General features: G+C 36.6%; 1 protein-coding gene across 3 annotated transcripts in view; it reads left to right on the top strand.

Moving 5' to 3' along the window:
* The first annotated feature begins 112 nt into the window (after positions 1–112).
* LOC110844425 (serine/threonine-protein kinase D1) overlaps positions 113–16,389 on the top strand; it is a 46,680-nt gene continuing 30,403 nt past the window's right edge. The window contains exons 1-4 of one of the 3 annotated variants that reach the window (XM_022090625.2): positions 113–738; positions 9,259–9,358; positions 10,392–11,447; positions 11,564–11,628. In XM_022090625.2, coding sequence (XP_021946317.1) covers positions 11,378–11,447; positions 11,564–11,628 — 135 coding nt within the window. In that variant the 5' untranslated portion in view covers positions 113–738; positions 9,259–9,358; positions 10,392–11,377. Of the gene's footprint in view, positions 739–9,258; positions 9,363–10,391; positions 11,448–11,563; positions 11,629–16,389 lie in introns of all 3 variants that reach the window. The other 2 variants (XM_022090622.2, XM_022090623.2) reach the window with 2 other exon arrangements.

Below are 16,389 nucleotides of genomic sequence, written 5' to 3'. Positions count from 1 at the left end.
AATTCCTCCAAGAGGAGCGAATGCTTTTGCCTCATCTACGGCTGATGTGAGAGCCAGGGAGATGCTGCTGTTGAGATATGATAGGAAAGAGCCACGAACAGTGTGCCAGCCAGTTGGATTTTGTTACAACGAGTGAGAAAGCCAGCAGCCAAGGAAGAATTCTGCTCGCACCATTCGAAAGTGCTTTCCATTTCAGTACGACGAGGTAGACGGGAAGGAAAAGGAAAGTGACTGCCACTACTCCAACCCGGACGGACTCCGTTCTCAGTTCTGCTTTTATCCTGGTGAAAGTCCGAGAGCCGAGTAGTTGGATTTCGATTCTCACCACGTGAAAGTCTGTTCGTGATGTTCGTTCCATCGCCACTTTCAGCAGCAACAACACTTTCTCCTAGTTCTGGCTGAGACTCACATGGGCTCTCTCGCCTTTTTTGCATTGTGTGCTCTGTACGAGGAAGTGCAACAGTGTCAGCTGCGTTATATCTCTTTCCGGACCGGAAAGAAGACGTTGTTGTGGTCGCGTTCATGGATTTATGACAGTCGCTGACAGATTTGTCGGAATTTTGAATTTTAATCGTGCATACAAACCTGCAAGAACCTTCATTGTGTGATTAGCATAGTTTGGATGTGTATGAAAATTAACAGTCAACCAAACATTAACGTTTTCCATGCATGCAAATGTGTAATCGGTTCAAATCGAACGAATTAGATTGGATTATCAACGGTAAAAATATTCCAAAGGTAAGAAAACATTAATGTATTGCCTGCAATGCATTAACATATGTACGTACAAAACCATGTACCAATATGTACTTACATACCTGCGTGCGATCTTGGGCATTATGAAAATAAACCCAAAATCGAGCATATTTTTCATAGGAATGGCATAAGAATATAGGAATTTAAATTAAGCCATTTCCAAAGTAGATGCATGTAGTAGTGCTTATGCAAAGTAGTACCCTGAGCAAAGGGTGGACATAAAATAGTGGGGGAACATTATTAACCAGAATTTAATTTCCGCTTGGGCTGACACTGTACTTATGTATGAATGAACGCCATTTATGCAACATCATTAAAAAACCACATTCCATATGCTACAATTTTAAATGGTCCCAAGCAGCATCAATTGACTTCCAGGGTTTTAGAGATTTTGGGAATGATAAACTTTGGATCCGCTTAATCCAAGAGTTGTCATGAAATATTCAGCATTCGTCTACCCTGGGTTGTTTATTATAAACATTACAATGTAATCAAATTATTTGTACCTCTAGTGGTTTATGGGCACTGGCTCGAAGAACAATGTGATTCCACAGTGTACATAAATATGTACATACATAAATACATTATTTATTCTTCGCGTTCAGTAAAATGTCTCATTTTTTCATCGCCTTGCTCGTCGTCTGTCTTCAACTCCTCTTATGAATAATATGACACGTCTCTCCCATATTCGCGAAGCCATTGACATAGCTTTCATTCATCCTTTGCTGAACTTCACGACGCGTCGTTTGTTTCTGGTAATTCGTGCACAATCTACGATCTGTTAATCAAGACTCCATGGACATCCAACTATGAAACATGTGTAAAAGGAGGCAATACGTGCATATATACGTGTAATACATACATAAATCTGGCTATAATCTTGCCCATGAATCGTTTCATATACGTATAAACAGATTCATTCACGTGGTGCGTGGATGGGAGAATAGAGCAAGCGAGTAAATAAAGATCACGAAAAAGATGAAAGATACTCTCTTTGCCGACTAATAATATCATGCACATTACCACGACTCGCTCAGGTTATAAACATGACACATTTACCAATTTATGTGTGCCAACAAAATATAAATTACAACTCTGATCCAAAACATCCAATCAAGTAAGAAATCAAAGCCACATAAATTATCCAGTGTTTTCATATAATCAAATGAAAATCGATATTACCGTTCCTTGTAAATAATTTACATGCATTCGTCTAACTGCTACTTTTGTACCACAGTCAGAGTTGTCGTACTTGTAATTATTGCTACATGACATGACTTGCTTGATTTTTGCCATCTCTGCCACTGCCCAACTACCAACCAACCAAGTGATTGTATGTAAAATTGGACATGCACATTAACTAATTGATGAAATGAATCAATGGCTGTTGGTACGTACAGCAATTGAAATGAAGGCAAAATTTTAATGGATTTACCTTGAAAATTTCAATCCTCGGCTGGTTGACCCTATGCTTTTGTGTGCGATAACTACTCTCACAACCCACCCACAAAATAAGAGATGAATGGATATAATCAACCCCATCAGGTTGCATGAGTGGGTATTCATTCACAGGCATCATAAACTCACCTCAATCATACAAACAAACTAAATTATTAAACATTTCGACGTCAGCTCTCGAACCAAAATAAAAACAAATTCAAACAAAGTTATCAATGTGATCCTGATGATGATTGTACAGCGTGCAGGCTAAGCAATGTTTTGTTGTTTGACAACAACAATTTCACCCACAACCACAAATTTTACACTGTTACAAATACGCAAAATACAAATCGTATCATGACCTAAACTGCACACCCCACCTCGGAAATATCCGTAGCAAGCCGATTATTGTTTTTGGTCTGCTGAAGAGCTGTGGGCTTCGTGATTGATTAATTCTTGGTATTAATTAACCTCGACAAAAACGATAATTAGTTACCTCGCTGGCATAATCTAAATACAACTGCCAAGTCTAATTCAATATCAAACGTCGTCCTGTGGCTAATTGATGTTTCTCCTCGCTTGGGAGCAAATTCTTACCAACTAAACAATTACTACATACATACTCTACTTATGTATCTCTATGTACATATTTATACATATGCGTTATTTATGCTGCTTGGGATTATTGACATTCATGATGGATGACTTGTTGGGGATGTGGTGATAAATTGATACCTTAATTAATTGGTCACCATTGTATGCTTATTTGATCGTCTAAACTGATTTTAAGTCTTATCCTTTGATGTTCGCTTATTGATGTTGCCATTTGTTGGTTGAAAAATGTTGATTAATTGCACCTGCATTATAATAAAGGCATTTGGTCATTGGGAAAGCTGAATGGAAAGTTTTGCCCGTCAGAGGTTAATAAAGGAACCCAATTTATTATGGCATCGAGCTAGCCTGCCAACCAATTTCATGTCAACTTGACAGCTCATTTCCATCAATTAGTACGTTTTGTATTGTGAGTGAAGGAACACTTTGTTTAGCTCAGGTATGAAAATTCATAATATTACAAATTGGTATTCATCCATCGACGTCCACCCACAGCTGCCACCCAGGCACTTAACAATAGCAAACAATTGTAGCAAATTGTTTGCGATTCCTCGTTTAACAAGCTATTCTGAAACCATTAACATCTAATGAACTGTTTATATTTCATATTTTACGACAAAAGATAGATTGCCACACATGAATCCAATTTGCAGAACCAAGAACAAGAACGATTTTGACTCGTTTTTGGCACTAGAATTTTTCTGACTTCATCTCGATCACAATATTTGAAGCGCACCCCAGGGGTATTTTAATTTATAAAACATTAAATAGGCCAAGTGGTCTGAATTGAAGATTACCTTCTTACAATGTCATGTCTAACACATTAATAACTTTAAAAAAATTCAATAATAATCCATAAAAGGATAAAGGTTTTGTGGTGAGCGTATATCCATATGCATGAATTGTTCTGGAGCGGAAATTAAAATTAAACCGATACCGAAATGTTATTCATTTGTTGTTGCTGAAATATGAGCATTACGTGACATAGCCATTCGTCCAACGAGTCAATTAGTCAATTAGTATGCATATTGTTGGTTTCGTGTATGTTAGGACAATGACAACCACGCGCAAACGGTACAGTGAGGTCAAATTACTCTATAGTTCAGCCCCACATACATTTTCTATGACAAAGTTGGTTCAAAAACATTTTAGTTGTGCATGACCATCCAACCTGATTGAATGACAAAGTCACCCAGAAGGAGTGTTAGCGTTGTGTATAAAATGGAGAATAAATCACTCGTAGTTAAACATTGATTGCATACATAAAATGAGGTCTGTAAAAGCTTTACTTAAAACGAGTTAGTCGATCTGAAAACGAAACTTGATACCCGCGTGAAACTAGACACCAAGATTAGATGAATGACGAGCATAAGTGTATTCCTGCAAATATTCCATCATTTTGATCTTCTTTCATGTGTACAAGTATGAACTGTACATACATTCTTGTCGTCTGCTGAGTTTTTCATTAATTTTGAACCATCAATTTTGTTGAGAAAAAAGCGCTGTATAATATTGACAACGTAAACTTGTGTTGATTAATCAATTCCAATATAAATCATTTATATGATGAGCATTACAATAGAGAGGATAAAAACTAGAGCATTTTACTTGTCTCTATATTGGTGAGTTTGTTAGTAAATCTCCCACGTCTCCACTCCAACGTCTCCTCCAGCATCGGAAGCATCCCGATAAATAAGTAATCCAGTTAATTGAATTGGCTAAATGATGAATTCCCCTCTCGGTTTGTTTCTCTTAATTATGCTGACATCCATTCCTTTGAAAGCTAATAATGCTGCGCAACAGCGAGGAGACCTTCATCAACAACTGAAGTGAACTAAATAAAGAATTGGCATCTCCAAATGAGTTTTATCCAATCCTACGCACATTACTATTACACTCAAATTCTACCTTGCGTTGTTGTGTCTTAATCAAGCAGGCTTTTATCATCAGACAGACCTCAAAGAGATTGAAATGTTACTTTCCCAAACAAAAATATGAATGAATTGATGGATATGCGGGAATCCGGCTGCTACCGTTCGGTATGTGTACATATGGCTAAATAGACACATTGCTAAATTATTTTCCTATCGAGCATACAACTATGCAAGCTGGCTCGTCAACATTAATGAGCATCAGTCATGACATTTTCAATATCATACATAAATACATACATTTCGCAGTAGTCGAACGTAATTTGTATGCAATTAACTAATCTCCTAAATTGAGTGTTCTTGGTAGACAGATAACAAATTACCAGCAATATCAACTTTGAACTTATTGATTCCTGTTCGCTCTCGGTGTTTTCGTAATTTCTGGATGCATACATATGTAATAATATGAGTACCGTTTGTAAGTCACTCCATTATTTGGTTCACCTTTATTTGGTAAAGGTTTTGGCAATGTATCTATGCGCATAAATACCCCGAATAATTATCCAAGTTAAGAATCACATACGCGTACTTTCTGTATTTTTTATACTGAAACCAAAAGGTCGTATTATTTTTCTTGTAATTTTAAGTGTTTACTGACGGACACTGGTAATAGAAAATATCGTTCAAGTATTGCAATGAAATCTCCCTTTTACAGTACACGAGGAGTGTTAAATTGGGTGTAGTCTTAATTTATAGACATTTTCGAATTAAATATGTAATTCAGTAGGTTAACTTGAACTTTACGTATTTATTATCACGAGGCGAAAGTGGTCGTTATACTCACGGATAGATTATAAATTTATACAATGTTCCCTCTCGCATTGGGCGCAGTTGAATTAAACTTTTAGATTCATTCAGATAATTGTCTCTGTAGACCTTTCTCTAATTTACATATTACACCTCCCTCCTATCTAGTTTCCCAGCAGAAGAACGGGTGGCACATTATATAATTGTACATTGTTCTGACACCAGCCAGCATTGTTATGCCTGTAAAATAAAGTTAGGGATAGATTTAGCAAAGTGACCATATTGGACACTATTGGACACATAATAGACTGCGAGTTTAGGCAGGAGTTACGTTAGACATATTTTGATGAGGAAAGTTAAGGTAGTTTTGTTGGACAGGGTTTTGAATGCAACGATTATGCACAAATTCCAAAATTTAACCAAAGGGAATCCAAAGACATGACATTAGGACAGGACTGAAATGCTGTCACCGTTATAATTCAACGAGATTTGGATGCTCTAATAGGACTTGAACAATAGACAATAATACGACAGTAACGTGAAGGCTGTGTGGTAACATTGGCCACTAAACTTGTTATTATCTGGAGGTAAGCACAGAAGGATGCTGTTATGTGAACGTTAGAATTGGTTAGTTATAGTGCTATAAGGAAAGCACATTAAATCACCTGCACACCTACGGTATGTGACGGAAAGTACGTTTGCGTGGATCAAGTGCATAGCACCCGAGAAGCGTTGAGACGATTGTTACAGTTATGTTGTTCAGAGAATAAGATATGCACAAGCTATATTTCAGTTATGAAATCACAGGAGTTGAAAGCAAGCAAGTGTTGTGCACCGAGTAGTTTAGTCGTGATTTAACGCAACAGTGCAAAATAATAATAAGTTGACTTGTGCAGTGTCCTCATTTCCTCGTATTTGGAGCATACCCTAAATTGACATTGGAATTTCTGCGCATATTTCCTGACATGTCAACAGAAATCGTTTCTTGTCCCAAGAAGAAAACATTTGAGAACATGTAATTCGTTCCAGAAAAGACTGTCCATTCTCCTTGAGCACGTACACATATTAATAAAAAAGGGCAAGTACTGAATACGTTACTTTTATTTTAAAAACATGTCTCTGTCTCAAGAGAGTAATAACATAACCTGCAAAGAGAATATGTAATGGTTAAAATTTCCATTTATGTAAGTATCCACACGTGGCAAGTTTTAAAAATACGACGAACATTCAAACTTCTCAGTTTCGTAATGTTGAGTATGTAATATTTGTGTCTCATTTGCTTTACTTAATTGCAATTAGTTCGTTATGCAAATGCTGTAAGTGTAACTGGGTTCTTCAAAGTTGAGAAAAGTTGAGCTTAAGAATTGCATACAAATTGGTCATGAAATATTTCGTGAACATGAAAGTGCTTTATAAATTTTTACATGGAGCCTAAAATGCAACTAATCCTAATCCTAAGTATCACAGTCGCTCACAAGATTGATGATGAGATGTGTGCAAGTGTGATCGTTTTGCGTTTAATTTCTTGGTCTAACTGCATTCCTGGGTTGCAATGGGTTTGTTGTTTGCTATTGCACAAAATCTCAATGTTGCTCATTTACTTATTTCTCGTGGACTTCTTTTCACATGGTTTACTTGGCTGGTTTTAAGGTATGAGCCTGCATTCTGTGCTGTAGTGTCCCGTAAGTAACGAAGGATGCAAGTTGACTAACAAAGACGAAGCATGCATGTATAAAAAAGAGGCTGATTTGATGGCAAAGTTGATTGGCGTATTGTTGCATGACTCTTGGTTGGTGCATTGACCTTGATTACAAAAAATGAGACCTGGCTAATTTTTGCGAAGCGGAATGCCCGTCATGTCCCTTTATTATTTCACTGTAAACTGGCCCAAAGAGTGGGATGGAGGAATTTAAAAGGAGAAGTGAGAAATCTCCTTTTAAGCAAAAGACACCACCACCGGTACCACCATCATTATCCTCTTCTGGCTTGAGACAAGCAAGAATTGAGTGGAAATATTGCACACCTTTCGCTACAATGATTCAAAACCGGGGTTCAACTTATCACGAGTCAAACCACAGAATGCACCCTTTCGTCCAATTAATTTACTTTCCTCTCCTGCTTTTTTGCCTATGCTTTGTTTATCAAAATTCAGGAAAGGCATAAGGGTGTAACTTTTGAGAGGTTGATTTTGTTGTGGGTGAAATGGAGCACAACGAAATGGATGAGTGGTGTTAACGGTTGCAGGGAAAGGTGAGGTGAATCCAATTCTGGCACAATATTATTATACGGTAAAAGTAGTGGTGGCAATAACAAGGTTGGCGAGTGGGTTTTGGGTAGAATAGATTTTATCGTCATTTAATTTACGTGGACTGCAGTACGTAACGGTTTCTGTGTACCTTGAGCAGTACAATACTCTCCTTCCTCCTCCACGACTCGAAAGCAAGAAGCCAACTAAATATGCATGCACTTGAATTTGTGTCACTTTGTAAGTTTTCTGCATTCACAGGCATTTATTTATCCCCTTTTCTAGCCATTCCTTATCATTTTGACGTAGTTGCTTGAAAATGTGGAGATATTCCACTCTAATTTACGCTAAAAGTCAAAATGACATTTATTGTCGTTATTTATACGGTTGTAAAAGTACTTGAAAGAAATAATTTGCGTTCCGATTAAAGCGTGCATACCATGGTCAGAACGTATGCAGTAGTGGAGGGCAGGTACGTAAGTCGTGTGGTTGATAAGGTGGTGTCTGGAGGATGACATATTATTACACAAACAATTAAATTCCATTGCATTGATGATGGCGACGCCGAAGAGTTGGTTTGTTGGTGCAATTTGAAAACACCAACCACTTCATTCATAGAGGAGCTGCTTTCATGTGGTATATTTCTATTTGATCTCGTGGCACAAAAGGTTTTCGGGTATCTGGTCGTTAAAACGCTGCTGTCAAGCGAAGAAGCACATTTTATACTCGGAATGAAATTGAGAACCGCAAAATCATTAACGTCAATCACCCCACAACCGATATGTGTAATGCTCCTCCCGATCGACGAGTGATATGGTTGGAAACATACAAAGTATTTCGTATGCGATAAACAAGCACACATTTGCACATCAAAAGAATACCCATTACTGAATATTACCATCGGGGCGCAATAATCAACTTCTAACCCTGACAAACTAGTTTAACCTATTGAACTCTTTTTCAATTGTGCTTTGACATCACAATATACATCCTACGTGTTACCCAATGTGTGTTGCACAATTTCCTCCCCATGCAGCATCAATGGATTTTGAACTTGTATTCTAATAGTTGACACAGACTTTATGAATTCCATGAAATTCAAGAGCCCTAGATTATTTAAACGATGATCATGATCTATAAAAAAATATTTTACCATAATGTTGAACGATTGACAATGAGTCCATGCTCATTGATCCGTTGAGTCAACTCAGAAGTGAATTAAATAGTTTATTGTCCAGCAGATAACGATGGATGTGAGAATTTGACGTGTGACCGAGTTCCAAAATTAGCAATGAACATAATAAACATAAAAGTTTTCGGAAATAAGACTGCATAAATCAGAGTAGGGTTAACTACATGTGTTGATAGTGGTTTATCACAGAAACGTTGAGTCGGACGAAATCTAAGCCTAAACAGATAGTAACACAATACCCGTGGATCAAATTTATTGCTAATTAAATGTTTACACAATGTGGATTACATAAACAAATTGGGTCCAAAATACAACTTATTTATTTTTTGTTACAGGCTTTCCCTTGACTTTGGCCCTGATTTAGAAGCGGAACCATAACAAAGTTATTCATGCGGATGAAGATAAAAGGGAGGGATACATAACGAGAGTCAGCAAGTACGTACGTATGCATTCAATATTGTTTTTGGAGTGTGCTAAACTATGTACATATGCATGTAGCCTAGATTAGTTAGTGCATGGTCTTGGCTGGTTGTTACATATACTTTTGCAATATAAATAAAAAAGATGAGTAAATCCGCGAGTTAGTCATCTAACTTCTAAGCTCATTAAATGCACACATATCTGAACGGCTTGCAATCAAAGAAACGTCTCACTGAACTGGGCTTAAGAAGTGGAACAGAGCCGGATACTCGATATATATATGATACACATGTGCTCTAAATATAATGTGCAATAAGTAATGGAAATACTAAAACAAAGACCTCCTACACGCGCTTATTAGCTTCAAGAACATTTGTTACGTCATAATCCAGCATGACACCCAACAAGACCAACTGGTGGCAACTGGTAGAAATCTGTCAGTCAGTTTCTGCAATATTGTTGCTTGTTTATTTTTCGCTAGAATTTTTTTATCATATTCCTTCTGACGCTATCGAATGCAGACATCATTTCATATGTCCATAGGATTTAAACATTTTTATAATTAGAATAGTACATGTTTTGCAACTGTTATTTGTTCTCGTAATTCTCCTTCCTCAACTTGATGAGCTTCTATTTGTATCATTGTACATAATATGTGCATAGCGCAATTATAAAACTTAAAAAAAACAGATTGTTGAGTCATTTCTAAATGCGCTATAAAACATACTAATACCTACATACTAGTTAACCAAACAAGGTGCCATTCCCAGTAATAAATGTGTGCAGATAATTTATTTATGTATAATGCGAGAAATTATCAAAAATCAAATTAGCCAATGTAAAAACTACATATAGATGAACAAACATACATGATCTTTGTTCAATGTTTGTGACACAGTGTGTCAATAGTTTGTGCTTAATGGGCCATGGCCAATGATTCAACAAAACTGTAATAGCATAGCATTAGATAGGGAAACCAACCATCAAGTATAAATTGATGCATCACCATTGCCAATCCTAGCTCACGTTGTGTTCTTGGTGTGCACAGATTGTTGGAGTGGACTTCGAGAAGGAACAACACGACAGTGACAACAATCCAATCGGCCATCGAATTTGCTGCTCAACAATAGTGAACCAGCAAGAGGCGACGAGGTATCGAAAATCGACCCCCAACCAAACCCAGCAAAACAGTTATTACCACCACCACACGAGATCGTCTGTCAGGGATCGAGCAGTGATGCATTTTCTCAGTCTCGCGAGCATCCTTACTTGAGTCGACGAAGAATAGAAAGCAAGATTGGCCCACACAATCTGAGTGAGTCAGCAATCAACTTGCACACTTTTTGCAGTTTAAAACTTTATCAAAACCCAATTGTGTGTCGAATCGAACTGTGTAACATTTTATAAAAACTTTTGCTCCCAACGAGTAAAAAACGGCGTATTTGCCATTCCCAAGTTTTATCAACTGGAAAATTACCTGAGATTATCCACGAACTCGCAACATTTACCGTGCTATCCTACATTATTACACCGTCTACGAGATTTACATAATATAAAACTTACGGTTTCAGCAGTGGCATAGTTATTATACGTGCAAATATATTAACTATACTACATATTTCGTGGTATAGCGAGGAACGGTTAAGTGAGACGCCTCTATTATCGATTTCCAGATACTTGCGTTAATAAAATAACCGCAAAAGAATTGTGTTTCTCGAGTGAAGAAAACCCTAAAGATCTTTCCATTGAAAACAGTTCGGCGTGCGTGAGAACTGTACTTATTATTATTAGTCGTAGTAGAGTACCTGCCAATTCTCTGCGGTTATTTTCCACTCTGACGACAGATGTGCTGCTGTGAACGCAAGCAATTTTAATTACTGAGAACGACGAGTAACTGAAACCTTGTTGGAGAAGTGTATGGATGCGGAGAGTGGAAAATAATAATAAATACATCAAACAATTGATCACACGGCGTCATTATTTTCAATTAGCAGCGTTTCAACAGCAGTAGTTCGTAGTTGTACAGAAGGAAAGATGGACAATTCTTCAGGAGACATGGTCACATTCATGTTTCAACTGGGCCTTGTTCGTGACTCGGCCACAGGTAAGAACTTTATAGAATTTAAAATACATTTTAAACTCAAATCTACTGTGCTACGTCGTAAACAAATGAGTTATCATATCAGTTACAAATGCTGACAAAATGTATTCCCTTTACAGTGGATACATCTCTTCTCACCCTTAAAACTTTAAAGGAGGAAGCATGCAAGTTCATCATGAAAAAGGTGAGCACATTTAAATAATTCAGCTTGTCCATCAACTCTGACATTTGAGCTACGTGTGTAATCTTCAACAATTCTCCAGCCTCTACTCCCATACATATCTGTTAAGCAGGTTCATATTCCCTGACTCCAAACGCCATATGTGTGACCACCAGAACCCAGCGGTGTATGCATTATAGAATACGCAGCCTCTCATTTTCGATTCGTCGTTGGAGGTCAAATTGGTCGCACAGCGCAGTGTCCAGAAGGACGATATTTGGAGCATTTTATACGCCAAAACTTTTATAAGATGGCTGACCAGTAGCAGAATTCACAACGAGCTAGCCTTTGCGAGTAAATATGGGGTGCGGGATATGCATATGGAAGTCTTGGAGTTGAGACAAGAATACAAATTGGTCTCAATAAAGGTTCATTTATTAGTGACTTGAGATTGCTTGCTGGGCGCTGGGCAGATAAAACGGGTGTGAAGAAGATCTTCATAAATGTAGACTACAGTCGACTGCTTAATTAATAATGAATGAACACAAACGCCAAATTTCCTGCTAAATTATTTGCACCAGAAAGTCACTGCTGCAAACTGTCTCTTCGATATATCTACATAATATGCAGCGTATTGTATAACACAAAAGAAAAACAACCACTCATAAGCATTTCCAACTAGTTCCACCATAGTTTAGATGAGATTTTGCGGTTGAATAATGTAGCAGCTGGTACAACCTTGTCATTAACAGAATTTGACATTATGCTAAAAAGTAGTTATTAATATGCCGAGCCAGACTACATATTCGCCAACAAAATATGTACAACAACAACCACAACGGAAGGAGATGGATTTGACTATGAATTTGTAAACTCAAATGCTGATCTGTAGCTAAACAAGTTGGCCAGCGAAAAATCATTACGTCATTTGTGCATAAAAAAGTATCAAGCAATCTTCTCTAAAGGACACAGGTTGACTTGAGAGGTGAGAAGGCAAGTCTAATTGTGTAAGAAAAGTATGTACGTATGGCTGCCCTTTGGCTACTCTAGCATAAATTGGTTCGCCCTTCGAAGAGCTTGTGCATAATAATTGCTTAAATCAAATGGCTTTAGACACTTGTAGGTGAGGAATATATAACTTCTTTTTAGCAGAGTGACCATACTCTGACGAGAGAAGGAGATGAGTGGATAAACTTGAAGACTTTGATTTTTTAAAACGTTGTGACGTCTCAATTATCTTATTAGTAGTCTTCAATTAGGTTGATACTACTACTTTTAGATTGCGAACAATTTGTATCACCTCATGAAAATAAGTACCCAAATAAGTTTGACTACAAACAGCGAAGAGGTGAAATTATTGCATATGGAAACCTTAGACTCGAGATACTAAATAAGTATAATTTACTGGTTTGTCTGTCATTTTAAAATGTCAGCTTGTGTACGCTACCGCGATGATAAATTGGTTGGCGTTGAAAACAATGTTGTCTATCAGAAATGAATTATTATGTCTAGAATTCGTTCAGCCAGTAAAGTCGAGACTTCATCCTGTAAACTTGTTTGCTATACATCATTATTTAATTTGATTTAAATTTCCTAGAGTATTTAATTATTAAAAATAGTCATTTTCGCTATACTAACTTTAGGGTAGTACCACAATCAATGATTGTAGGTCTCAATACACTTCTATTCTTCCACTTTGAGCTACTTATATATTTATGTATTTCTGCATCCGTAAATTAAAACAAATTACGATTTTTATCTTAGATATGTGTAGATGAATTATTATCTCCGCGATAAGGTATTTTCTTGGCAATTAAAATCGCAATTGTTTTTTATACGAAATCCTAGATAGTTCAGTACCACTTCTCAAGTGTATACATTGTAAGTTTTAGTATGCAATTGATTTTGGAGTTTATTTGGATTTTAAAGGGTGCATAAAGCTTATAGCATTCCGCTGAAGTTGATATCTTCATCGGGAAATACGCTCGTATATGTAATCCGAGGTAGAACGTCCAGAAATGTGTACTCATCCGTCTCGGATGGGACGAACATTGTAAACAGCGTAAAGTACACAATTCCTAGCAATCTGCATCAATGTCCCTAAAGCAAAATTGGACCATCATGAATCATCGCTGATTTAAAATTCAAATAAGAAATTAATGCAAATATTCGCTCCACATACGCAACCAACCGTACGATATCCCTATACCTTGGAGACTCTGTAAATTTGAAGGCCGGTTAAGAATTCAGGGACATTGGCTAACTAAAGTATGGGTTATTGTAATCTTGTAGTGCTGAACCTTCTGCAATACATAAAATTCGCTTCTTTTCATTCAGTCACTGCATGCATATTAGACATGCGCTGGCAATAGTTTTAACGCAACCACGCCCACAAAATTATATTACTCAGCCAGGATGCAAACCAAATAAAGATTCGTCGTTTAAAATCCACTTACTAAATACGACTAGTAACTGTCCAAGCGAATTCTAAAACGGGCGGGTATTTCCCAAGATTTGCATAGTACGCAACTCCCTCCTTTTCAGCAAATTTCCCAAAAACATGTTATGGGTCGTCCCCTGGAGGGGCAATGAATTTCTTGAGGTCTAGACAAGGACAACGTTCTACTAAATATAACAAATTACACTTTCTTTTCATTGGATTGATATTTTGTGCAGTTTTGGTCCAATTTTTTTTCACACTGGAAATATTTATGTATTACCCGAACAATATGTCGTTTCTCGACATGTTGTAATCTTGATTAAGAATTAATTTGTATCAGATTAAAAACAATTTCGTATTACGTACATGAAGCTGTATTGCATAGGATTGCTTTGACATTTCTTAGAGCTTACATTAATGATAGATAAATGGTACTAATCCTAAAATTTAATATAATGAAAAACTTATTGAATCACATTATGAAAACTATTTATTGATAGATGACTGTTATCCCCTCACATAAATTTTCCCTCTACGTTGTGTGTAGCGTCTTGAGTTGTAGGTTATTAATCTAATTTAGTCTTGTAAGCTCAGACCACACTGATCCAAAGGTTATGTTCAGCGACACGAGCTCATCGTCAAGTAATTTACCTCCCTTTGAACGATATCTAACAATTTATTAACTACTTGTAATACAACTCTAGTGATTTTTTGAACTAAATGCAGGATAATTGCATGTCACTTTTGTGGTTTCGTTGTTTGGCTGGCGAATTTGTAAATTGTCACCTTTTGCCTTTCAATCACTTCAAAGTAAAATAAAACGTTTTAAACGAACATAAAGAAGTAGCGTCAAAGCGATTGAAATTTCATTTATAATGTCACCACGCTGACGCATGGCTTATGTATTTTTTGGCGTTTGACCTCGTCGTCACGGTCATAGGCTGGTATTCGTTTTAAATTTTCTTAACTTGAGTAGAACTTTAAAAGCAAAAGTTGGAGTTTATGATGATACCTTAATAAAATGATCTCATGCGTTTCTAATAAACGGATTCAGGGAGAAAGCGGAGAAAACTAGCATTCTCATGATTATTATTGCCTGCTAAAGATTAAATGCAAAATAGGTCCTGCAGAGTTTGATTGACTTTAGCTTTTGTTATCAACACAAGTTGTGTTACACAATATTAAGATAATCTTAACCTGCATGGAAAGTTATCGCACTTGATGACAAGGGTACCATGAAATTATTTGTTGGTGCAGTTACTAAAATTAAACTTGAATTTTGAAATATGAGTATTTGGAATTGTCAGAATGCTGCCAATTTCAGAATATAATCATGCAATTAAGGAAAAGTTTTTATTATTAAACAACTTCACTTTAAAAACTCTTGTGACATATGTACATATTTCGGATAATAATTTAGTTGGGAAATCCTAGAATAACAATTTGCAACATTTTAAGTAGCCAAACTTTCTCAAAGTTTGAAACTTTTTGAAATAAATTGACAATTTGCGACTTTTGATTTTGAATCCAACTGATCTTTTGTGAAGGCCACCCATATTAAAGAAGTTACAACATACAATTCATAAGAAAAAGTTTACTGACAAACTTATCCAAGCTTGTTGACATTTCCTTTTGCTTTCTGTACTCGATGTAACAGTATATTTTCTTTCACATAACTACACAAATAACATAATAACTTGAGTGATTTGATGTTTCGTTATTCGCAGCACAAAGCTTTACCTAAACATGCACATAGGCCTTGTGCGAATATGTTCTGACACTTGCAAAAGTAAAGTGAAAATGCATATTTGACCACCTTTCTCCACATAAGTTGGGAGTGGGCATCAAAATTGGTGAGAAAGATCATTGTTTTGTTTTGTTTCATTTTTTTATTTGTTTATCTCGGATAAACAAAATAAAAAATGAACGATTGTTTTTCTGAAGTTGTATGCATTTACATACAAGGCGGAAGATTCCCAGAGGAAGAAATACGCCTTCCTCTGGGACCGTTTTATTTTTGTTTCTGTTGGTAAGACGGAGGTGTGGGGTCATGAAGGGCTGACCTTCGATGGAAAAGCCAACAAATCTCCCGGACCGTTCAGTTCAGAGGGGAAAAGTCGCTTCAATGCACTTCCTGCTGAAAAAAGCATCGATTTGATAATGTGTAAAATTCAATACACATCCGTCCGCACATCCCTTATTTCATCATGCTTGGTGTATAATGGAGAATTATACATTCTGTAACACACATATTACTTTGCTCTGTAGCAATAAAACTAAAATGCATACTTATCTTTAATACAGAATTCATCATAGCAAAACATGTGGTTGCTAAATATCAAAAT

Source organism: Folsomia candida, unplaced genomic scaffold (genome assembly GCF_002217175.1).
Source record: "Folsomia candida strain VU population unplaced genomic scaffold, ASM221717v1 Fcan01_Sc002, whole genome shotgun sequence".
In the NCBI taxonomy this organism is placed as follows: domain Eukaryota; kingdom Metazoa; phylum Arthropoda; class Collembola; order Entomobryomorpha; family Isotomidae; genus Folsomia; species Folsomia candida.
This window is presented reverse-complemented; position numbering and strand designations above follow the sequence as displayed.